General features: G+C 32.5%; 3 protein-coding genes across 7 annotated transcripts; all 3 read left to right on the top strand.

The window, feature by feature from the left end:
* The first annotated feature begins 632 nt into the window (after positions 1 to 632).
* Positions 633 to 9,355, top strand: LOC135834609 (uncharacterized). Of its 2 annotated transcripts, XR_010556710.1 has the most exons (6): positions 633 to 871; positions 1,024 to 1,079; positions 4,780 to 4,870; positions 4,986 to 5,080; positions 5,212 to 5,506; positions 8,601 to 9,355. XR_010556710.1 is itself a non-coding variant. In XM_065348533.1 (5 exons), the coding sequence occupies exons 1-5, from the start codon at positions 1,002 to 1,004 to the stop codon at positions 8,801 to 8,803; spliced, it is 762 nt and encodes a 253-aa protein (XP_065204605.1). In that variant the 5' UTR covers positions 637 to 1,001; the 3' UTR covers positions 8,804 to 9,355. The 2 variants fall into 2 exon arrangements, 1 of the variants encoding a protein (XP_065204605.1); XM_065348533.1 differs by having other exon boundaries at positions 637 to 1,079.
* A 4,238-nt stretch (positions 9,356 to 13,593) lies between these two features.
* Positions 13,594 to 18,638, top strand: LOC135834608 (uncharacterized). The gene is made up of 5 exons (XM_065348532.1): positions 13,594 to 13,908; positions 14,241 to 14,310; positions 14,386 to 14,480; positions 14,597 to 15,068; positions 17,843 to 18,638. The coding sequence occupies exons 1-5, from the start codon at positions 13,831 to 13,833 to the stop codon at positions 18,121 to 18,123; spliced, it is 996 nt and encodes a 331-aa protein (XP_065204604.1). The 5' UTR covers positions 13,594 to 13,830; the 3' UTR covers positions 18,124 to 18,638.
* A 1,282-nt stretch (positions 18,639 to 19,920) lies between these two features.
* LOC135834607 (uncharacterized) lies at positions 19,921 to 24,535 on the top strand. Of its 4 annotated transcripts, none has more exons than XM_065348529.1 (6): positions 19,921 to 20,273; positions 22,429 to 22,504; positions 22,601 to 22,692; positions 22,785 to 22,965; positions 23,017 to 23,067; positions 23,817 to 24,535. In XM_065348529.1, exons 1-6 carry the CDS (start codon positions 20,214 to 20,216, stop codon positions 24,098 to 24,100), a joined length of 744 nt encoding a protein of 247 aa, XP_065204601.1. In that variant the 5' UTR covers positions 19,921 to 20,213; the 3' UTR covers positions 24,101 to 24,535. The 4 variants fall into 4 exon arrangements, with proteins under 4 accessions (XP_065204601.1, XP_065204603.1, XP_065204602.1 ...); XM_065348531.1 differs by having other exon boundaries at positions 23,017 to 23,071; XM_065348530.1 differs by having other exon boundaries at positions 22,785 to 23,071.
* The last annotated feature ends 400 nt before the right edge of the window (positions 24,536 to 24,935 follow it).

Genomic DNA, 24,935 nt, shown 5'->3' with positions numbered 1-24,935 from the left:
TGGGTAGATATTGTAAAAAAAAATTGAGCAAAATCAAAAGACATCAGACATGACTTTCAAAATCGAATTTTTTTGGTCAAATTGACATGGAATGACCACAACACTGATTTTGATATCATTCAAAATTCTATACCACGCATAACCGGAGCAATTTGCAACTGAAATTTTTCCATTTTTGGCCATTTTGAAAAACTTTGAAACCTCTGCACAGCTCCGCCAAAAAAAAAATCGAAAAAATATTCTGTTTGCGTCATTCGTCATCGTTTGATGACCTCTCTCTACACATGATCTGATTTTGAAAAAAATCGAAGACCCCTCGTGCAAAAATCAGTCGCGATTTGGCATATGAAATGACCATCCAGCTGCAATTTAATTTTCGAATGACCTTTGAGGAGCTATGAACTACTTTCATTCAATTTTTCGGCCTTTTCTACCCTAAAAAATTGTCTTTCAGCTCTTGAAGGTCATTTTCTTCTTATAGGTAATGGTTAATTGTGAGAAGATTAATTAATTACTGCACCCTCTCAAAAAATATGAATGAAGGGAGCTACGACAACGAGGTACCTAATTAAATGAATCACCCCCTACTGCAACAAAATATTGTACTACCTGTAGGTACCTACACTGATAAAAATACCCCACCTCACCTGATTATCAGTCAACTATCGTCTCTCGTCGTTGTACAAGTTCTAACTTGTAGGTCTGATCGAGTCCTTCATGCACTGTTCTTGATACGTTATCTCAGTTATCTCGTTACTCGTCAGTCGCCTCGCCTCATTCTCGTCGTTCATCCTGATCTGAACACTTCAAAAGTATAGTAAACGTGAAAGCATTTTTAAAGTTCTTAACTTAGTTCGTTATTTAACAAAAAGTGAGAAAGTTTTAATTAAGTTACATAAGTACCTTGGGCTTACCATTACCAGTCTAACGTTCGCATTTTTTTGGAATTCCTTTGTTTGGGTGCTGCTATCGGTAAATTGGAAATTCGAATTCGAATCGGAATGGCTTGTGTAATGAAAACAGCTTGTTGCGGAAAATCTCTTCTACATGTTGCTCATGTGTTGCTTTACTTCAATTTGGTGAGTACCTATAGTAACGATATCTACTTATGTTTTTTATAATGATATTTTGTCAGAAATTATTACTGGAATCGATTAATTCTGGTCTGGTAGATAATGGACTAATGGTATCTACTTCGTCATTATCTACTTATACCAGTGTTGAGAACCGTTTGGAACCACAACCGTTTGGAACCACCACAACCGCTTTTTTAGGTCAATTGAAACGGGACCCAGAACCATCAGAACCGTTTCAAAATTTGGAAAAGAGAAGTACCGAAAGAACAACCATATAAAATGATTTTGAAACAATTTAGAACCATTTAGAACCGATTGAGTTTTTTAAGGAAACTAAGGAAAGAACAACCAGAACAAGAACCAGAACAAGTTTCAAATAAGAAGAACCATCAGAACCCTTTTCAGGAATCGGTTCTTTTTGGTCCTCTCATCATTGAAACTTTGTTTTTTTTTACCAAAGTGAAATAAGAATTCATGTTTTTCATGCAAAATAAGCGAGGTAAAGGGGAATTTTTACAAATTTTCAATTTTTTGCCAATTTTTTGCACCTGGAACCATTTGGAACCATTTTTTAATTGGTGGAACCAGGGCCGGCGGAAGTCCATGTGCAAGCAGGCGCTTGCACTGGGCGAAGATTTTCACCCGGTGCAACGCACCGGGCGAAAATTTCAAAAAGTAAACCTATTTTTTGTATACAAATCAAATCAAAATCCCTCAAATTTAAAAAACATTTCAATTTTTAAAAAAATATAGCAAAACATTTCCAAAAATAACCCCATTTTTTGCATAAAAATTTCAAAAAAAATCAAAATTCGCCCCTCAAATTGAAATTTCAATTTGAAAAAAAAAATGGAAGTTTCATTTCTGTTGCATAGATTGCATAGCTGACCACTCTGTCATGTAAAGAAGTAGTAAGTAAAAAGAAAAATAATATCCTGAATTTTTATGAAAAATTGGCGACGAAAGTTGTAGGAGGTTACTCAGAAAATGAGGTCCTTTGTGTAAAAAAAAATACACAAGTTTTTATACAAACCCCTCCCCCCAAAAAAAGGCCAAAACTGATATGATGATTCGAATTATACTTTTTTGATTACGTAGTTGTAGGTAGCTCACAATATTTTTTCGGAGTTCCAGTTTTCATCATTCTCTTCTTTTAAAAATCATTCAATTCTTGTTGAAAATTGAACCTGAGTTCCTGCCTATTGAATTTTTTCGAACTTGGAAAAACTTGTTGAATGAAATCTAATGTATTATGTAATTTTTTATATTTTTGAAACGTCCCTCATGCATACTTGAGAAAGTTGTGAAAAAATTGGGCCGATCTCAACAAACAATTTCGGAAGATGGGGAGTTTGAAGCTACATTTTCAACATTTTGTATTAAATAAATTCCAAAGTGTAAAAAACTTCATAAAAAAAAACAAAAAAAACAGTTGATTAAAAACCTGATCATTTTTAGATCTTCTGAAAATTCATTAAAAATTAAGGGATCAATCGATTTTTTTCAGCTCAAAAGAAATTCTGAATTCAATTCAAAATTTTGTTCAATCCATATCAGAATTTGAAAAATCAAAACAATAGAAACATTTTCAGTTTTCTTTCCATGCTCAGGTGTTTGTATAAAAAACGCAGTGGTACTGCTGCAATCTCACCTCCTTTCCTTTCATCACAGCTAATCATCGACAAGATTTTTGTGCTTTTTGTTTACCCCCCCCCCCCCTACAAAAGTGAGTCACACTTTTCACCAAATTATGAACATTTAGAGTTTGCACTGGGCGAGAAAATGAAAAAGTGCCAGCCCTGGGTGGAACAACCAGCACCACCAGCAAAATATCAAAGAAGGAGTAAAAGGAACCACCAGAACCGTTTGAGTTTGAGAAGAACTGAGAACCATTTTGGAAGAACAATGTGAAAGGTATCTTTTGGAACCAAAACAAAACCGTTTCAAAGCCACAACTGGGAACCTTTTGAGAACCGAAACCAGAACCACTTATTTTCAAAGGTTCTGAAAACCACAACCATCACAACCAATTCAAATCCAAACGGTTCTCAACACTGACTTATACTTACCCTGTAAATTTCGCTTTATGGATATGGTGATGAGGACGAGGACTTGATAACAGTCAAATGTGAATACTTGATGAATATAAATTTGAAATTATTTTGAATTCATGTTGCCTGCCAAAGCTGTCATTCATGGGTCATTCCACGTCAATTGGACCAAAAAGTGGTAGGTGGGTTCGGCGATTTTTTTGAAATTTTTCCTGTAGAAAGACCTTCCGAAGGGATGACCAATGGCGCAAATCGCAGCCCTCTAGCCCATTTTTAACGGCAGCCAGGGGTTGTCAAAGTTTTCTTTGAACCTAAAATATCATCCATTTCAGCAGTGGATTGCTCGATTACCGCGATACCTACCGAAATGGAACTTTTCCCAATAGTTAAGGGTTTTGAAAGGCTTTTTGGTGATATCATAAAAATCAGTGTTGCCACTTTTTTTTGTACAAAAAATTAGCTCAAAAAGTTTCAAAACGTAGTTTTCATATCGTTCCGACTCTCAAAAATTCTAAAAATAATATAATGGACAACTGTTCATGCTGAACAACATATTAAAAAATTGGGATGGTAACTTGTAACAAAGTCGATTTAAAAAAATTTAAACTTTGCGAAAAAATGCGATTTTTTGATTTAAAACATGAAAAAAAGTTTTGATTGGTAAAGTTGACCCATTTGACCCCTATTTTTACGTATCCGTTGAAAAAGTTGAAAAAACCCCTTCACTCGGTGAAATTAACTTATCACAAAAAAATCAAAATTCAAAAAAAAGCAAATTTTATTTTTTTGCTGTGAGTGAGATTTTTATCAACTTTTTCATGAAATAGGTCAGAAAGTGGTCAAAATAAGACAACTGAATAACTTTAAACTTTTTTTGATGTTTGAAATTGAAAATTGAATTTTTTCAAATTTTGATTTTTTGTGATGAGTTCATTTTATTGAGTGAAAGCGGGTTTTTCAACTTTTTCAACAGATACCTAAAAATAGGGGTCAAATGGGTCAACTTTACCAATCAAAACTTTTTTTCATGTTTTAAATCAAAAAAACGCATTTTTTTCGCAAAGTTTAAATTTTTTTAAATCGACTTTGTTACAAGTTACCATCCCAATTTTTTAATATGTTGTTCAGCATGAACAGTTGTCCATAATATATTATTTTTAGAATTTTTGAGAGTCGGAACGATATGAAAACTTCGTTTTGAAACTTTTTGAGCTAATTTTTTGTACAAAAAAAAGTGGCAACACTGATTTTTATGATATCACCAAAAAGCCTTTCAAAACCCCTAACTATTGGGAAAAGTTCCATTTCGGTAGGTATCGCGATTATCGAGCAATCCACTGCTGAAATGGATGATATCTTAGGTTCACTGAAAACTTTGACACCCCCTGGCTGCCGTTAAAAATGGGCTAGAGGGCTGCGATTTGCGCCATTGGTCATCCCTTCGGAAGGTCTTTCCACAGGAAAAATTTCAAAAAAATCGCCGAACCCACCTACCACTTTTTGGTCCAATTGACGTGGAATGACCCTCATCTTATTACCTCCTCGTAGTTACCTACACCTTCCACGTTGTTATTATCAACCTTATTTTAAGCTGGTAAATCAATCCAAATGAGTAGGTAATTCAAATAATTTTTATTATGTTTTTGCAATAGATCGTCGATGTGCTGGTATTGTGGAATACGAGTACGAGTAGTGCCCGTAGTGGAGCTTCGAACTACAATCCGATTGATTCGTATCTCCTAGGTGAGTAGATGATTCATTTTTTCAACTAAAAATATATTTTGTCATAAAGACTACTTACTCGTGAAAATACCAGAACTATGTACCACTGGCAGTAAATTTTTGTTTTTTTATTTAGATTTTCTGACTTCCGATGGATATATATTAGCACAATTGTTGCATCGAATCGTAGAAATTTTTATTTTCTTTGGCGCTATTATATCGATCCGTAATGTGAGTTTGTTTGTGAAATTTTCATTCAGAAACTGCTTTAAATTAATAATTATATTCTTACGTATATCAATCATAGGTACATATGTACCTACTTACCTAACAATGTTGCTAATTTTTCATTTCGCTTTCAGAGAAAACCTTCCAGTCCTTTATTAGTCGTTTGTGTGGTATTTATAATGCTGGAAATGTTCTTTTGCATTTATGCGTTGATCGAGTTGAATTGCAAACACAGCTTTGAAGAGTTTTATCGTACTAAGCCAGAGTCGATTATGAGATTCTGGGGTCAGATCCTCTTCGGGATTCAGAATGATCGATTTGAGAATAAGTTGTATACGACAAAAAAATTGGATAAGGCTATTCGGGAATTACGTTACATCTATTTGATTACTCTATACATTTTGGACTTCTTATTCGCTTTGATCCTGAGTAAGTAATTTTCAAAAATTACGTAGATTTATCTGTATTTTTTATTCCTTGGTGAAAAAATTCTACCAAAAGCTGAAGTTGAATGCAACTTTTATGACCCGTACTGACTGTGTTCGAATCGAAATTTTATTCATTTGAGAAGCGAACGAGCTTTTAGAGTTGTTTTTTTCAAATTTTGACGGATTTTGAAAATTATCGAAATAATTCATTAGAATATTTGCCAACATATTTTTGTAACCATTTGAAGCGGTGATAAAATCTGTCAACATTTCATCAGTTTTTAATAACTTTAATTTTCAATGATTTCTTTACATAAGTAGTGTGGTTTTTTTGGATTCTTTTTTTTTTCATTTCGATGATTTTGTAACTTGGCAAAATTTTGCTGTTTAATTGATGGTTTCTCAAAATTTGTGATGGTTTCAATGCTTACCTACTTTTTTTAAAATTGTTTTTGTATCATCTTTATGTGCTTTTATCACAATGCTTTTTTTTTTTTTTTTTTGTTTTTTAACAAATTTTGAATAATTTTAATTCGATTGTTTTTACGTAACTTAAGGTTATATTTTAACATGATTGAACAACGATTTACAGGGCTCGTGCTCGGTTACTTTTCAAAAAAGTTACGGAAAGTAACTTTTGGTTATTTTTTCAAAACTTTGGTGACTAAAGTTAGTTACTTTTTTAAAATAAAACTTCAAGAATTCGACTTTTCCAAATCTTGGCCCAACTTTTTGAGAGAAAAATAGGAAAAAAATGTTTCTTAATAGGTACATACTCGTATATCATGTTTTATTCAAAAAATCGCTTTTAATAAAAGACGCTTTCTGCAAAATGTCTCAAAAATTCTCACTTTTTTTTATTATATGTACTTAGTTGTCATAAAGTTTTGCCTTTCTACTAAAAATTTCCAAAACTTCCTTTTAATGAAATTAAATATCACCTTTTTTGCGTCAAATTGTGCAAAAGGTCAGCTTTTTTGTCAATAATTGCCAAAATTGCCTATTTTTTGTCTAAAATTTCCCATAATTTTCATATTTTTTACCTAAAATTTACAATTACAAGTCTCACTTTTTTCTGGAAAATACCGAAAAGTCCTGCCTTTTTTTGAATTTGACAAAAGGTTGCTTTTTGGCCGAAAATTACTATAATCTCACCGTAAGTCAAAATTGTTGAAAAAATCTCTTTTTTGTAAAAAAATATGCTCAACATTAACTTATCGCTTTTTTGAAATTTTTTTTAAAAAAAGTTCATTTATTTATTTTTTTGAATGCCAATATTCTCGCTTACCTATTTCTAAAAATTGCTATAAAAAACTTGTTTTCTTGATACCAAAAAAAAAATTGTCAAGATCGCTTACTGTTTGTCCAAAAAGTTTCGTTTTCTACCAAAAAAATTACGAAAAAATCTCATTCTTCGACAAAAAATGAAAGTTTCGAGAAAGAGGTTTTTTGCCATTAATTGAGAAACACTTGCTTTTTACTAACATGATTTTTGAAGCAATTCCATTAATGCTTCATATTTTTGCTAAACATCGTCAAAAGATCTCACCTTTGTCACATTTTTGATCAAAAATAGCAAAAAATCTTGCCATAAGTCGAAATTATCAAAAAAATCTCGTTTTTGTCGAAGACTACTCAACATTTTCGTTTTTTTGCAAAACATTTTTTTAATGTCAAAAATTTTGCATTTCTTCAAAAATTGCTGAAAAAGTCTTGTTTTTTTTCAAATTGTCAAAATCTTACTGTTTATCCAAAAATTTCCAAAAAGTTTCGTTTTCTACTAAAAAATTGCGAAAAGGTCTCATTCTTCGACAAAAAATTCGAGAAAGTGTTTTTTTTTTTTGGTCATTAATTGAGAAAACATTTTGCTTTTTGTTAACATTATTTTTGAAGTATAAATTGTAGAAAACTTCTTTACCAAAAATTTCCAATATTGCCTAAGATTTTCGCTGAAAATTGTCAAAAGATTTCACTTTTTCACAGAAATTATAGCCAGAAGTCTCTTGTTTTGGTCAGAAGTTACCAAAAAGTCCTGCATTTAACCGCATAAGTACCTATAAAATTGTCAAAATCTGGTATTTTTTTATTCATTCATTCAATTAAAAAGTGCTAGAAATCCCATGTTTCTTCTCAAATGGGGCTGTTTTTTGTTAAACTGTCAAAGTCGTGCTTATTTTTACCAGAAATTACTCTAAGCTATTGCTTTTTAGTAAAAATTGCAAATAAATTTCACTTTTTTGCCGAAAATTTCGAAAAAGTTTCACATTTCTGTGCAAAATTCTAGTCTAGCTTTCTGCAATAAAAAAGAAATCGAAATCGAAAAGTCTCAATTTGTTCGAAAAATGCTCAAATTTTGCAAGAAATTAACAAAAAGTCCAGCCTTTCTCTAAAATTATTCGCTTCGCTTTTTGTTGTAAATTTCCAACAAAAAAAAATCCTCAATTTTTTCGAGATTTTTGGTCACCTACCAAAATCACGTTTTCTTTGAAAAAAAAACGTGAGTATGAGCCCCGAGTTTTATGAAGGTAGGTATTTGAATCATGTTTGTTGAAATATTATCAGTTTTTTTTTTTTTTTTTTTAATTCTAATAACGTTTTGTGCAATTTTTACGAGTTTCGTAATGACTGGTGTTTTGTGGTATTTTTAAAATGTTTTTAACAAGTTTTAGCAAGGCATCAACATAGTAAGTTTATCAATTAAATTTGAACGATACTTATTTGTCAAAATTTAATAAAACGTGGTTTGATACTGGTTTATTGGCACATATAAAAACACAAAAACCCCATTAAAATCATTGAAAATTACGTAAAAATCGAAGACAATTTCACTAAAATTCAGCGTTAGAATCATTTAAAATTACAGAAAACCGAATTTCCAGTAAAATTTGAAAAATTGGCAAAAATAGAATACTTATCCTTAAACACGATTAAAAATTGATTTAAAAATTAAAAGTTACAAATCTATCATTAATTCAATAGACACTAGAAATGATAAAATTTCAATCATCACATAATTATGTAGATACGATACTATTTATACATACCTACTCTTAATTATCAATTTAATCACTCCGTAAATTGGTTTCATATTTCAGTTTTTAAAGCCTACTCAGCGATGGTGATTTACAGCAGCGTTGTTGAATTGAAACAAATAACTTCTCAACATGTCCATTATAATGTTGAAAGGAATGCTGCCCAGTTCATCCAACCTCATACTCATCTCAATTCCTATCCCAATTCCCCACCATATCTTCAATATCCTGCTCACCCTTCTGTGAGTGGAGTTCGGTACAATTGATTGATTATTCGTGACTTTTCGAAGGTACATTAGTCTTTTTAGAGATTGCGGTTGAGTCTCTACGAATGTGATTTTTATTGATTTTGTTCTTAATTTCGTATAAGTATGCTGAAGATTTCCCATTTTTTTGTTTTGATTTTTTGATTTTTGTTTTTTTTTATCATTCATTTTTTTTCATGTAAATAATATCTAAGTATTTACTTAATAAATGACGTAGGTTATCTTATTAAATTGTTTCATTGTAATTTTCGTTATTTTTCATAGGTTCCTAACTTGTTTTATTTTCAAGATATTCGATGTCGTTTTGTAGAGATTGCAGTTGAATCTCTTGAGTAACTATTTTTTTGATTAGTTTTTATCGTATCATTTAAGCAATTTTCCTATTTTTTTAATTTTTTTATTAATTTGGTTGGATTTTGTTTGATCCATGCACCGAAGGTAATTTTAGTAGACTTTTTTCAATAATTTTACCTATTTGCTTTGTAATTTGGAAGTAGATCCTCTCGTTGTTTGAAAAGTCAAGATTAAAGCATAATTATTATCTACAATAAATTTTTTCAAATATAATAAATAATATACCTATTGTTGTAAATTCGTGAGTACATGTGTAACTTTTGTTTTAAAACTGTCTAGTCGAAAATATCGATCACAACGTTTTTGAAAAATTATAGGTACATAGGTGAGTATACACTTACGTAAATTCTTGGAGTAATAGATTCCCATGATTTTTTTGAAAAATATTCAGCAAAAATTTCATTTGAAATTTTTTCCATGCTCAAATGTTTCCAATATTTTGATCTGTAATTTGAAAATGTTGAAAAAATCCACGAAGCGTACATTTTTAATTTCCGTAATACTTACAACTACCTATGAGCTTTTTGTGATAAGATCTTTGAAACCATGGGGAGGTCCGAAGCCCCCAAGTTTTGTTCGAAATGCAACAAAAATGTCAAATATATTGTGACATATCATTTTGCATGTTTTCGAGGGCGCTGAATATACGAATATTAACTCATTTTTTTCGATTTGAACTCTTCAAAGCTTCCTCTCCCCCCCCCAATTGTTTTCAAAATTTTGCGAAGATTAAAAAAATTGTATGATATGAGTACCTACCTACTTATGGTTCAAACTTCACAAAAATTCAATTTTCAATTCCAAACATCAAAAAAAGTTTGAATTTATTCAGTGGTCTTATTTTGACCTCTTTCTGACGTATTTCATGAAAAAGTTGATAAAAATTACACTCATGGCAAAAAAATTAAAATTCGTTAATTTTTTCAATTCAGGGTCATTCCATGTCTATTCAACCAAAAAATTCCAATTTTGAAAGTCATGTCTCTCGATTTCACTCAAATTTGTTTTACAATATCTACTCACTCACTAAGTAAGAAAACCGCAATCAGTTTGGTCTCATCCCCTCAGAGGGCGGGTTGGGGGCTTCCATTATTTTCACATTGTCTCGAGGTACTCAACTTCAGCAGCGCATTCCTCCAAAACTATGATACTTTGATCAAAACTGACTTCACAGATCAAAAGGGCATTGAATTTTGAACTTTTCAACCATTTTCAAATCTTCAAAAATTGAAAGTTGAACGTTCAAATCGAAAGTTTAAATTTGAAAATGGCGCTGTAAACGGAATCTACAATTTAAAATCCTGAAAAAATTTTCATAGATGTGCCTTATGATGTTTTTTCGAAATATTCAATTTTCGAGATGGGATCTTCTGCCCCCTCCCCCAAAATTGGGCCAAACTTTCGAAAAAAAATCAAGGGCATGTGAGGTATCGAATTATATGTTTTTGGTGACGCTGAACACGAATATGACGTCGGATTTTTTATTGATCCCCATCAACTGCCTCCAGCACCTTTCCATCTTCAAACGATTATTTTTCTTGAAAGTGAAGAGGTAGTCGGGGGCCCGCTAAGGATCAATTGCACCCTCCTGGGATCCTCTAGGACAAATTTTTTCCTAAGGGGGAGTCCTAAGGAACATTTTTAGCCCTTGTCCTCAAGAAAAAAGTGGCCCTACTTACAAAGTGGCCGCCATTTTTTGATTGACAGGTCAGCCGAAATCGCAGATTTTGCGTTCCAACAAAGGACTTGCACGAAAATTTTCAAACTGTACAACGGTAGGTCGAATAATCAGGCAAAAATTTATCACCTGTCGAAATTTCAAGCGCTAAAGTGCGTTTTTCGATTTTGGTGAATTTTTGAAAATCAAATTTTGGCCAAAAATATGGGAAACAATCAAAATCTTACCAAATTGACTTTGAACTCTGAAATTTGGGAAGTGCCCTATTTTCGACCTGCCAAATCGATTGGAAACCGTTTCAAATCGTTTTAAACAGTTCTGGAGCCTCCAGTATATTTTTGAAACTTGAAATTTACCAAAAATTTCATCAAATGGAGTTGCACAGCCGAAATTAATTCTGCAAATTAATTTCAATACGCTAAGAAGTCGACTGCAGGCGAATTACAAGTCGTTTTGGAGCCTCCAGCAACTTTTTGAAAATTACTGGAGCCTCTAGTAGATTTTTAAAATTTGAAGTTTCCCAAAAATTTCATCAAATGGATTTGGAAAGCCGAAATTCATTCTGGAAACTAATTTCAATACGCTAAGAAGTCTACTACAGGTGAATTAAAAGTCGTTTTGGAGCCCCAGCAATTTTTTGGAAATTACTGGAGCTTTCCAGTAGATTTTTAAAACTTAAAATTTTCCCAGATTTCATTAAATGGAGTTGGAAATCCGAAATCCATTCTGCAAACTAATTTCAATACGCTAAGAAGTCGACTACAGGTGAATTAAAAGTCGTTTTGGAGCTCCGGCAATTTTTGGAAATTACTGGAGCCTTCCAAGTTCCAGTAGATTTTTAAAACTTGAAATTTCCCCCAGATTTCTTAAAATGGAGTTGGAAAGCCGAAATTTACTCTGCAAACTAATTTCAATACACTATGAAGTGGACTGCATGGTGGTTTCAAGAGGTTTTGAAGCTTCCAGCTACTTTTTGGAAATTTTAATTTCCCTAAAAGCCCCATGAAACCATTCAAAAAGTCACTAGAGGCTCTAAAATGACTCTAACCCATCTGAAGTCGTCTTCAGAGGGAAATTTATTCGGCTTTCCATCTCCATTTGATGAAATTCTTGGGAAATTTCAAGTTTCAAAAATATACTGGAGGCTCCAGAACTGCTTAAAACGGTTTGAAACAGTTTCCAATCGATTTGGCAGGTCGAAAATAGGGTATATCCCAAATTTTTCCCCATACTTACCTAAGTACCTATTTTTGGCTAAAATTTGATTTTTAAAAATTCACGAAAAGTCGAAAAAGACACTTTAGCACTTGAAATTTTGACAGGTGATAAATTTTTGCCTGCTCTCTCATTCTACCTTTGTACAGTTTAAAAATGTTTCGTGCAAGTCCTTTGTTGGAACGCAAAATCTGCGATTTCGGCTGACCTGTCAATCAAAATGGCCGCCATTTTATAAGTAGGGCCACCTTTTTTTTTTGAGGACAAGGGCTAGAAATGTTCCTTAGGACTCCTCCTTTAAGAAAAAAGTTGTCCCAGAGGATGGGTATGGGGGTGCAATTGATCCTTAAGCGAGCCCCCGACTAAAAATTCAATTTCACGACTTCACGTTTTTCAATATTTCAGAAATTTTGAAGGTCGTTGGGGGCTATATTATGGTGAAAAGAAGTTGGATCCAAAAAAAAATATGTAAGTTTATACGTGTAGCTATTCTGTATTCAGGCCATACCACATTTAACATTATTCAAGTACATACATTTGGGTCCTCCTACTCGCATCCTCTCCTCCATGGTTTTGTGAATCTCATCACGAAAAGTTCATTGTTGTGAATACCTGGATAGTGGGTACCTCTACCTACTACCTACCTACCGTAACAATGCTTGCAAGCTTTGAAGTTTTGAAAATCGAGTTTTAAAAAAGCCAAGCTTTGAACTTTTGAAATTATTGGCAAATATTTTTGAAACTATTCTCAATTGACTTTGAAATGCCCTAAATAGATGTTCTGAAGGTTGGCATATGACAATGGACGTTTTCAATTAGGTAGGTAACTGAAAAAAAAAACTTCCCCAATGATTTCGATTTCACCTACATATGTACTTGATATCCTACAGAACCCACACTGAAATCTTAAGCAACATCAGAGTACCTGAACCTGAATCTAGAATAAAACCAAGCTGCGATTTTATTTTCGAACAGCCCATTAGGAGCTCTGAACTACTTTCATTAGATTTTTCGTTGTTTTTTACCCTGATTTTTTACGAAAAAAAATCGACCTCGAAAACATATCAATTGACATAAGTAGGTATTACACATCGATGAGGGTCGAATCCTAATTATCGCCGTTTTAGGGGGGCCGGCCAGGGCCCATAGTGGGGGGGGGGATTGAATTGAGGCTAACACTATAGAGAAGGGATCTGGGACACCTACTTAAGTATACAAATGATTCCCACTTGAAATTTTCCAAAAAAATGATTTTTGTTTTTCAAAATTATGCACATCAAAATTGACCTTTTTTTTGAGAATTACTCAGGTTCCTTTTTTATATGTACTTATGTACTATTAAGTATGGGCAATTGTAAGAAGAGTAATTAATTGCTTCATTTCATCAAAAAAGGTGGGTTACAAGATTATGACTCACCGTACTACATCGATAAAGATATAAATATACCCTCCCTTGGCTCCCTTACCCGAAGATCAGTCAACTATCGTCTATCACCATGCAACTTCAAGTCCTAACCTGCAGTTACGTCTGATAATGATCGTGTGATCGAGTACTTGATACGTTGCATCGTCAATTTAATCGCCTCATTCAGTCATTCGTCATTCTCCTTGTTCATTCTGATATGAACATCAGTAGTACGAGTATATCGTTTTTTTTAAACAAAAGTGAGAATATTTTAATTAAATTATACAACTTTGATTTACGATTACTGGTCCAACGTTCGCATTTTTTGGATTTCGTGTTTTGGGTGCTCTTGCTGTTGTGTGTAAATTCGAAGAAATGGCTTGTGCAATGATAAAAGCTTGTTGCGGAAAATCTTTACTGACTGTTGCTCATGTCTTACTTTACGTTAATTTGGTGAGTACCTCTACCTCTACTGACGATACTTTTATTTTTTTTTGTTTTCATATTTTGTCGAGCATTTTATTTAGAATTTGATCAATTCTGGTAAATCTTACCCTGTAAATTTCTGTTTATGGATAGATAGATGTGGAGGACTTAATAATATACCCTAATCAAATGTAAATAAATGAATTTGAAATGACAAATTATTAATTTGAATTCATCTTTCCTTGCTTGTCAATCATCTTATTATCTACATACACTATACTATGTTATTTTAATCTCGTACCTAAGTATAAATCAATCCAAATGAGCAATTACTAATTTTTGTTATGTTTTTTCAATAGATCCTCGATGTACTGGAGTCCTGGTATAGCATAATTTCGAAAGATGACCCGATTTACTCTTATCTCTTAGGTGAGTAACTGAGTACCAAGATGATTTTTTTTCAACCTAGCAACCACCAGCAGTAAACTTTTTTTTTCTATTTAGAATATTCCATGGCTTCGAATATTTACATAGCACGCATGTCGAGTCGAGTGGTGGAAATTTTGGTATTCCTTGCTGCTACTTTAACGATCATTAAAGTGAGTTTTGTGAAATTTTCGTATACTTAGAAACTGCTTTTATTTAATTATTATTCTTATTATAGCTTATCATAGATACCTTGCAATGTTGCTAATTTTTTCCATTTCGCTTTCAGAGAAAACCTTCCAGTCCCTTATTAATAATTTGCGTGGTATTTGTACTGCTGGAAATGTTCTACTACATTTACGCGTTGATCGAATTAAATTGTGCAAATATCACCAGCTATGAGGACTTTTCTCAAGGTATGGTGACAATCGAAGACAAGGAGGAATACCCAGACAGCAATGACGAGTTTTACGACGATGAATTATTCTCAGAAAGCCCGGAGGAGTTTTTTCATAATCGTATGTTGACGATCAAAAACAAGGAGGAATTCAAAGATACCATGAAGGAGTTTATTATTCGTACGGCGATTCATAAGGCGATGATCGGAAACAAGGAGGAATACTCTGAAGAATCAGATCCACTTCAGCGCTCAGAATACTCGAGTACGACGACAGCAAATCCGGAGGACCAGTTACACAAAATTCGTATTGAGTATTCGAATACTCTGTACGGTTTGGACTTGGCATTCGGTTTGATTCTGAGTGAGTAATTTTCACAAATTCTGTACTTAGATTTATCTAAATTTATTCCTCAGTGAAAAAATTTGCCAATGCTGAAGTTGAAGACAACTTTTACGACCCGTTGACCGCGTTCGAATCGAAATTTTATCCATTTGAATCTCTGAATAGCTTTTGGAGTCGATTTTTTTAATTTTTGACGGATTTTTGAAATTATCGAAATAATTTATTAGAATATTGCCAACATATTTTCGTGACCATCGAAGCGGTGATAAATTCTGTCAACATTTCATCAGTTTTTAATAACTTCATTTTGCAATGATTCTTTTTTGACTTCTTTTTTTACATTTCGACGATTTTTTACCTTGGCAAAATTTTGTTGTTTAATTGATAGTTTCTCAAAATTTGTAAACTAAAGATACTTTTTTTTTGAAAAAATTTCAAGAATTCAATTTTTCCAAATCTTGGTCTGATTTTTTTTTTAAAACTTGTTTGGTTCCAAAAATCTCTAAAAAATTACGCTTTTTGCAAAATGTTTCAAAAATTCTTACTTTTTTTTAATAAGTTGCCATAAAATTTCCCCTTTCTACTAAAAGTTGTGCAAAAGTTCAACTTTTTTGTCAATAATTGCCAAACTACCTACCTGCTTTATGTCAAAATTGCCCATTAAAAATTTCTACTTAGGTACGTAATTTTAAGTCTCTGAAAAGACCTACCTGCCTTTTACTAAATTTGACAAAAGGTTGCTTTTTAGCCAAAAATGACTACTAATCTCATCGTAAGTCAAAATTTTCGTCAAAAATTGCTCAACATTTTGAAACTTTTTTTTAAAAAGTTCATTTCTTTTTTTAAATGCCAAAAGTCTCGCTTTTATTCCCAAAAATTGCTAAAAAAAAACTCGTTTTCTTGGTACGTAAAAAAATTGTCAAGATCTTACTGTTTGCTCAAAAAGTTTCATTTTCTACCAAAAAATTGCAAAAAGATATCATTCTTCGACAATGAAAAATTAAAAATTTCGAGAAAGTGGTTTTTTGTCATTAATTGAGAAACACTTGCTTTTTGTTAACATTATTTTTGAAGTATAAATTATAGAAAACTTCTTTACCAAAAATTTCCTTTAATGCTTCATATTTTTGTTAAAAATCGTCAAAAGATCTCACTTTTTCACAGGAGGTTGTTTTTTGACCAAAAATAGAAAAAAATCTCGTCATAAGTCAAAATTGTCAAAAAATCTCGTTTTTGCTAAAAATTGTTCAACATTTTCAATTTTTTGCAAAAAATGTTAAAAAAGATATTTTTTTGGAAAAAATGCCAAAAAGTGTCGCTTTTCCCCTCAAAAATTTCTATAAAGCTTTGTCCTTTTTTGGTGAACAAAATCGTAGAAATTTCACTGTTTGCCCAAAAATTTCCAAAAAGTTTCGTTTTTTTACCAAAAAACAGCGAAAAAATCTCATTCTTTAACAAAAATTTCGAGAAAGTTGTTTTTTTTTTTGGCATTAATTGAGAAAATACTTGAAGAGTGATATTCCAAAACTCGCTTTGTCCATTTTTATCAAAGTTGGGTTTTCAGTGGTACCTGGTAGATGAAGTATTAACTCACATTCCTACATCATCAACCTACCAAAATGAGGTGTTAAACTCACCTAAATAGCCAATTCAATAAAAATTTAAAAAAAAATAATGTTCCAAAACGCGCTTTGTTCATTTTTATTGAAATTTTTTTCAGCAGTATTTAGTGGATGAAATGTATACCTACGTCCTACACTCCTACATCATAAATCCACCCAAATAAAGTGTTAAACTCGCCTAAAAAGCCAATTTACCCGTTTAAAGGGAAACTGTTTTTCCTCTCTCCTGAAAAGTTGTGAAAATGGACAAAGCGAGTTTTGGAATATCACTCTTCACTTGCTTTTTGTTAGCATTATTTTTGAAGTACAAAATTACAGAAAACTTCTTTGCCAAAAGTTTCCAATAATGCCTCACATGTTTGCTAAAAAGTGTCAAATGATCTCTAATAGAATTTTTTTTTTGTTCAGAAGTTGCCAAAAAGTCCTGCTTTCCACCGCATACCTATAAAATTAACAAAATATTTCATTCATTTATTCAAAAAATGCGAGAAATTTCAAATTTCTTCTCAAATGGTTTTGTTTTTTACTAAATTGTCGAAGTCCTGCCTTTTTTTTTACCACAAATCACCCAAAACTCTCGCTTTCTTTCTATTAAAAACTTGCCAATAAATAGCTCACTTTCATGACGAAAATCTCGAAAAAGTTTCACATTTCTGTCCAAAATTGTTGAGAGACAATATGTCTTCTGCCAAAATTGTCGACGTCTAGCTTTCTGCAAAAAATCCAAAAGTTGCTCAAATTTTGCCAGAAAGTAACAAAAGGTCCAGCCTTTTGGCTTTTTGTTGAAAATAGCCAAAAAAGTGTGTATTTTTTTTCTGCATTTGAAACTGGTTAAATGGTATAAAAACACAGACATCCTATTAAAATCTTTAAAAGTTACATAAGACCGACGGCAATTTTACCAAAATTCAGCGTTCTAGAAGAATCATTTCAAAGTACAGAAAATCGATAAATTTCCTATAAGAATTGAAAAAATTGGCTAAAATAGAATAAAATAAAAAATGATTAAAAACTGATTTAAAAGGTATAAAACGATCATTAGGTAATTCAATAGATACTTGGGCTTACTATAGATACGATAAAATTTCATCATCACATATGTAATGTAGTAGATACGTAGGAATGTATATTATATCATCTTAGTCACTCTATATTGGTTTCTTATTTCAGTTTTTAAAGCTTACTCAGCGCTGGTGATTTACAACTCCATCGTTCAATTGAATCAAATAACTTCTAACGATTTACCACGTGCTCAGCAAGATTCCCATCGTAATGTAGAAAAGAATGTAACCGCACCTCCACCTGCCTTTAATGCTGCCCAGTTCATCCAATCTTATCCTCATGTTCATCTCTATCCAGCAGGTGTACAGTGTACTCAGCTTCATCCCAATTCTCAACCAAGTCCTCTGTATCCTGCTCAACCTTCGGTGAATGGAGTTGGGTCCAATTAATTGATTATTCGTGAATCTACGAATGTTATTTTGTATTGATTTTGGTCTTAATTTCGTACGAGTGTGCAGAAGATTTTCTATTTTTTTTTTTTAATTTTCATTATAATTTTTGTTTTTATGCAAATAATATTTAAGTACGTACCTATCTCGTACTTAATGCATATAATTTTATTAGATTGTTTCATTATAATTTTCATTAGGTATATATTTTTCAATGGGTACCTACCTAGTTTTATTGTCAAGAAATTGGAAGTATCTAATTTTGTGCAGATTGCAGTTGAACTTCTTAATGTATGTGTGTTTTTTTTTTTTTTTTTTTATTATTATTATTCATTTTTATCATCTCATATGTAACTGTGAGCAATTTTCATTTTTTTTTTTCGATTTCGTTGACTCCATGTATCGAAGGTATAATGGTTTTAGTTGACTTTTTTCAATAATTGCATTTTGCTTTGTGAGTTTGAAGAGTCAAGTTAGATATTACAATTTTATACTGAATATAATATATTGCAAATCCGTGAGCACATTGTAACTTTTGTTTTGAAACAGTGTACCTACTCGAAAGTATTCACAACGTTTTCGAAAAATTGTGCGTAAAGTCTTGGAGGAATAAATACCTATGATATTGAAGGTATCGTAATAAAACTAGTTTTGAAGATTTTATTTTAAGGAATCTTAGACCGACGATGGAGAAAAATGGTTTCGGGTATGAAATTTTGAATTCAATTTTTGCTTCGACTGAAAAAATTCATTAAGGATGGTTTTGTGGACTTTGGCCACAAATCAATGAGTTTATTTGTTTAGTGACATGAGTATTTTGCTATACCTACCTACTTGGAAATTCTCGGTCACTCATCGTCAGTCAACAGACGCAAATTTTACTCTTTTTTTTAAAATTTTTTTATTAACAAAATATGGGGAACTACTTGTATGTGAAGGTGGTTTTTAAAAAATTTCAGCTGCCCATAAACAAAAAATAATTGGTCCTGTAAGTAAGTTACGATTTTTGATCAATCACACGTTATTCTGGTCTCCAGTAAGATATTTGATGAAATTAACTTCTAAATTACTGGGTAGGTACTTTGCCATTACGAGACTCAAAATATGAGTCAAGATGAAGTGGGTATGTGTCCGTTTTTAATTACATTCAACATCGCATTTCCCATTCTTGGGGAAAAAGAAAAAAAAATATTTTTTTGATCGAACAATAAGTGCCTATAAAAAAATGGAGTAAAATGTAGAACGTGAAATTTTTAATAGATGAAGTCAGAAGTTCGGTACTTAGATTTTTTCTAAAGAGATTAATTTTCAAAGTATTTGTGACTGAGGATGAAGTTGATGGATTTTGGAACTAACTCCAAGTATAACTACATAATATGGGCAGGTAAGCACTAAAATTACTTAAGGAAGCACAAATATGCACATATATATGTAGTTGTAGGTACTTCGACAAATCGACAATAAATACGTCTCATCTTAAGAGTGGAATGTGGATGTTTAGTCATCTATTGAAATTGGACAAACTGCGGCCAGCGAGATAGGGGAAAAACATAGAAACGGACGTTTTTCGGAGAAATGTATAAAAATACACAGTGGTGTGACGCTACGTGTGCTGTATACTGTAGTGGGAGGGAGCGGTGCAGCGTACAGCCACGATATTAAAAAGTATAAAACTGACGACGATAGCGAATATTTTAATACTTATTCGAATTGTTTTTATTATCTATATTATTTTATAAAAATATATACTTTATAGTATTAAAATTGCTCGTGTCAGATAAAATCTGTAGACGAATTCACGTGCGTCTAGTTACCTACTTATAGCTACGAATGTGAAATCGAATATGATATGGATTAATCGTTTCAGCATTTTGTATTGTATATTGTATGAGGTTGGTACATGCAAGTTGTTCACTTGTTACGTCTTGTTGCAGTGCAGTGAGTGTTGACTCGGGGGTAATTTTACTTCAAGTTTGATTTAATTATTAGCTTTAAAGTTTGAATTGAAATTGACGTGGACCTTTTTTGAGTTTGTGTTTTTGTTGCTGCTGTTATAAATTATAATACTTAAATTCCAACAGTCAACCGAAATGGATCCGGATAAACTTGAAGATAAACCTTTTCCTATTTGGTTACTTTGGGGACATTTGGTGAGTACCGTAGACAGTGTTGAGTGTACCCAGACACTTGGGGTTTTTGTACTCGTATTAATTTGTGAAAAATTATTGTTTTATCGATTCGTTGATAATTGTGATAAGTGATAATTGCGAAGTTTTGATCGTCATTAACCTTATAACTTGACAAATCATGTAAAAAATTACATCAATGGTGCCAAGTTAAGGTGAGCGATGTAATCTTTACTAGTGAGAAAATGTTTTACATTTACAGTAGTAGATAAACATATTTTGCATTTATTATTAATGCGTAGACGTAGGTAGGCATTAAAACCTTCACTAAAACTAAACAAAAACCATCATTTTAGTTTGGAATTTAGCCCCATCAATATGAAGAGTCAGACATCCCACAAACACGTAACTCGAGGCATAGTAGGAGAAAAATACAGCGATAAGCCAGTTATTGAGTTGACATGTCATTCTTTTCGTCAAAAAATCAAGCAAAAATCCGAAAAATTAGTGTTTTGCAACAACTTTTTGAGTTCGCAGAATGAATTTTGGCTTTCCATCTCCTTTTGATGAAATTTTGGGGAAATTTCAAGTTTCAAAAATGTACTGGAGGCTCCAAAACGACTTAAAACCCACCTGTAGTTAACTTCGTAGCGCATTGAAATTCGTTTGCAGAATGAATTTTGGCTTTCCAACTCCATTTGATGAAATTTTGTAGAAATTTCGAGTTTCAAAAATCTGCTGGAGGCTCCAGAACGGCTCAAAACGGGTTGAAACAGTTTCCAATCGTTTTGGCATGCTGAAAATAGGGTATATCCCAAATTGCAGCTTTCTTGGTCGATTTGGTCAAATTTTGATTTTTTCGCCTCATTTTTGCCTGAATTTGATTTTCAAAAAATTCACCAAAAATCGAAAAAGGAACTTTAGCACTTGTAATTTTGACAAGTGGTGACTTTTTGCCTGATCTTTTTAACTACAGTTGTACGTTTTGAAAAATTTTGTGCAACTCCTGTATAGGAGTTGGAACGCAAAATCTGCAATTTCGGCTGTCGCGTCGTCGGCTGACCTGTCAATCAAAATGGCCACCATTTTGTAAGTAGGGCGACTTTTTTTTGAGGACAAGGGCTGTAAATGTTCCTCAGGACTCCCTCTTTCCGCGACGCGGCGGCCACTCGGACAGTTGAATGTATCAACGCAAGTGACCTGCATTTCGTGAGATAGAATGATATTATGATAGGTACCTATTGAAATAAAAGCATGTATTTTTTTCAAATCTTGGCTCCATTTTGAAAACACCTAGATACTCATTTTTTCCATCCTTTTCTAGCTGATCACTCTGCCTTTTCAGCGTTCTCTTTGTCTGAAAATGACCGAGTCTGGTTTTCTGCCAAACGTAGCAAAAAAGTTCGTTTTTTGTAAAAATAGTCAAAGTTTCATTTCTTGCCAAAAATTGCTAAAAATTTCAAGTGTTATCTATTTTATCTCTTACCTACTTATTTTACTTTGAAACTTGCTGTTTTATTTCGATGTATTGTTAGGTAGTTATATTTTATTCCCCCCCCCCAAATTTCGTTCAAATTTTCCATTAAACTTTTCAATTCGTAGGTAATAGGTATTATGTACTTTATTTTTGGCATCCGCGTTTGCTTGAAAAAAATCGTTAGATGTTTGAAGACATTGGAAACGTGAAAAATTCTAATGTAAAATTCTGCCTCGCCCATCCCTTCTCTTTTCTTGAGAAATTAATGACATTTTTGAACTGAGCTAGTATAAAAATGTTTATGGAGAGGCGATCATATAGGTAATTAAATTTTGAAAAATAAAGAGCCGAATCTTCATGGGCCCTTCAGCCTTCTTGTGAAGTTTGACAATTGATTCTCGTGCCCAAAAAATTCCTTTTGAAGTCGTAATACCTACATCACACACCATATTTCATTTTTTCTATCATAAAATGAAATTTATACCAATGCCCCTAAATTACAGTTGCCATTGGTCTATGATGTAAAAAAGTATCTACCTATGTCTCGAGAGTAAAATTTGAATTTGAGGTTTTTTAAAAATAATTTTATATAATTCATCTCACGAGCCATTCTTTTTGATACTCGATGAAGTTTGAGTAAAATCGAGTAGGTAGTTAGTGTCCATTAAAATGATTTTTTTTTGTTTCTTTTCCAATACTTAGGCTACTATCGCGGTTAAAAACCTGATGACGCATGTATTTCATTGGCTCAATACTCCGGATATTGCCCACTTCGTAGGTGAGTATGATTTGTTCGTGAGAACTTGTGATCAAGACTAAGAAGAATGATGGTACGCGAGCGAACAGTTAATGTTAATTTGTTGTTTTTGTTTAGGTGCTGATACTATGTTAGTCTATTATATAATTATGGGATTCGATTTCGTACAATTTGTGATCTTTTTGGTCGCTGTTATGTGGGTTAAAAAAGTGAGTTTGTTGTGATGTTATTATCGCACAAGACTTGAGATAATCGTAGATTTGATATTTCAACCATTGGTAATCTTTTTGCTCGTTTTCAGATTCGGGCAAAGCTTCCCAGTTCCTTGTTAATAATTTGTGAGATATGTATATTCTTGGACATATTACTCACGATTCGTACGGCTTATGAACTAAATTTTAGCGAGACAGAAATTGAAGAATCGCGTGAAGACGAAACGACTTATGAACTAAATTTTAGCGAGACAGAAATTGAAGAATCGCGTGAAGACAAAACGACTTATGAACTAAATTTTAGCGAGACAGAAATTGAAATATCGCGTAAAGACAAATACAAGCTGAGTCGTTTGTGCTTCACGAAGATAGGTATGTAAGTATTTCGTACCTATATTCTTAAAGAACATCAACAAAGGTTTTAGATTTTGCAACGTCTTAAAATTATGCATAAAAATCGCGTTCCTCTTAGAATATAGATTCTTAAAAAATTCTCATTGGAGATATCCAAATATAATCCATCATAATTGTCCAAATCTGGGAACAGGGCCATTTCGCTTAGATTGGTTCAAGAAAGTATCGTGTACAGAAAAAACTGTTTCAAATCACAAGTTTTCTTTTGCTCTCTCTTCGATTGGGAAACTTGACTTTTATTCAAAGTTTTTGAAAAATGCTTGTTCAAAAACAATGAGATACTTGAGTAGTTTTACAAAATCTGGAGCAAGGAGAGAAATTAAAATTTTGCAAATCGAATTTTTTTTAATTCAAAAAAGTAAATATACCTAGTCTAAAAATGTCTTGACTCTGGATTTCAATGATCTGTACAACCCTTGTTATAGGTTGCGTGAAATTTTTTCCACAATTCTTTCGTTCTTTTGAATGAAATTGGTGGAGAGGGGCGAGAAGACGTGATGGGGGGAGGGAGGTTAAATATGTGTAAATTTGACGACATTGACGCCGTACAAAATTTCATTTTGGGAGTACGAAAAAGGCGCGAAAAAGCTCGAAGGTAGCTCTCGTGGATTTCAGTAGACAGTAGACACTCTGTTACTACTCTTGCAATGTTCCTGGTTATAATCATTACTCACCATTGTAATGTTGTTGTCTGAATTTACTTTCAGGTATACATATAATGTCCGGATTATTAATTTATTGCTGCAATGGAGAACTACCAGCCACTCAGCGAGACGTCCATTGTGAAGAAGGGGATGTATCAGCACTTGCTTTGAATGATGTCTTCTTGACTCGCACCCATCCTCTATATCCTGTTCAACCTGAAGGGAATATATCTGCAGCTGCACCTACTTTAAATGCTCCTCAGTCCGCTGTTATCCATCCACAATATCCTGTTCAGCCTAAAAGGAATTCTGGGACCATCTTCCGGATCTGGTATCCCTTCGTATAGTCACAATAGTTGAATTCAAATGATTCGTCATTCTTCAGGAGTAGGTAAATATATGTACATAGGTGTCTGGTTTTGTAATAATTGTGGTTGAATCTTTACGCAGATAGGTATTGTTTGGTTAAATTACTATTCTCGATCATAAAAATGTGATTTTCGAGCTTTTTAGCAGTTGAATCTCTACAAATGTAATGTTTATTTTGATTTTTGTTGTTAATGTCGTAGGTATAGTATGCAGAAGATATTTTACATTTTTTTTTTCGTGTAAGTGCCTGCATTCTCAATTAATGCAATCTATAATTTATTACGTGTTGTTTCATTGTAGGTCATTTTTGTTATACATTTTTCAATACCCAGGTAGTTGTATTTTCAAGAAATGTGCTTTTCTGATTCGTTTTTATCGTCTCATAATATAACTTATAAACAATTTTCATTTTTTTTTTTTCGATTTCATTCAATCTATATATTATCCAAAGTAATTTTCAGTAGACTCAATTCAATAATTTTATTTGCTTTGTGAGTTGAATGTAGGTAGATACCTACTTCCTCTCGTTGTTTGAAGAATGAAGTTAGGTAGAGCATATTACAATATTTTAATAGGTATACATGTAAATCAGTGAGTACATTTGTAACTCTTGTTTTGAATTTTGAAACTGTGAAGCTGAAAGTATTCGCAACATTTTTTGAAAAATTGTGCCTAAATTCTTGGAGGAATAGACAATAAGACTAGTTTGAAAAATATTCGTCAGGAATTTCAAAGTTGAGATTTTTCAAGGGCTCAATTTTTAAAACGTTTCCAATATTTTGATATGTAAACTTGATTTGAAAATTTTGAAAA

This window comes from Planococcus citri, chromosome 2, assembly GCF_950023065.1.
Source record: "Planococcus citri chromosome 2, ihPlaCitr1.1, whole genome shotgun sequence".
Classification (NCBI taxonomy): domain Eukaryota; kingdom Metazoa; phylum Arthropoda; class Insecta; order Hemiptera; family Pseudococcidae; genus Planococcus; species Planococcus citri.
This window is presented reverse-complemented; position numbering and strand designations above follow the sequence as displayed.

Excerpts from the sequence above, each read along its gene's own strand:
- LOC135834609 (XM_065348533.1), top strand. The coding sequence starts at position 1,002 with ATGGCTTGTGTAATGAAAACAGCTTGTTGCGGAAAATCTCTTCTACAT. Across the intron at positions 5,081-5,211 it reads CTATTATATCGATCCGTAAT|AGAAAACCTTCCAGTCCTTT; the intron begins GTGAGTTTGTTT and ends TTTCGCTTTCAG. Across the intron at positions 5,507-8,600 it reads CTTATTCGCTTTGATCCTGA|TTTTTAAAGCCTACTCAGCG; the intron begins GTAAGTAATTTT and ends TTCATATTTCAG.
- LOC135834608 (XM_065348532.1), top strand. The coding sequence starts at position 13,831 with ATGGCTTGTGCAATGATAAAAGCTTGTTGCGGAAAATCTTTACTGACT. Across the intron at positions 13,909-14,240 it reads TCTTACTTTACGTTAATTTG|ATCCTCGATGTACTGGAGTC; the intron begins GTGAGTACCTCT and ends TTTTTTCAATAG. Across the intron at positions 14,481-14,596 it reads CTACTTTAACGATCATTAAA|AGAAAACCTTCCAGTCCCTT; the intron begins GTGAGTTTTGTG and ends TTTCGCTTTCAG.
- LOC135834607 (XM_065348528.1), top strand. The coding sequence starts at position 20,214 with ATGGATCCGGATAAACTTGAAGATAAACCTTTTCCTATTTGGTTACTT. Across the intron at positions 22,505-22,600 it reads GGATATTGCCCACTTCGTAG|GTGCTGATACTATGTTAGTC; the intron begins GTGAGTATGATT and ends GTTTTTGTTTAG. Across the intron at positions 23,068-23,816 it reads TTTGTGCTTCACGAAGATAG|GTATACATATAATGTCCGGA; the intron begins GTATGTAAGTAT and ends ATTTACTTTCAG.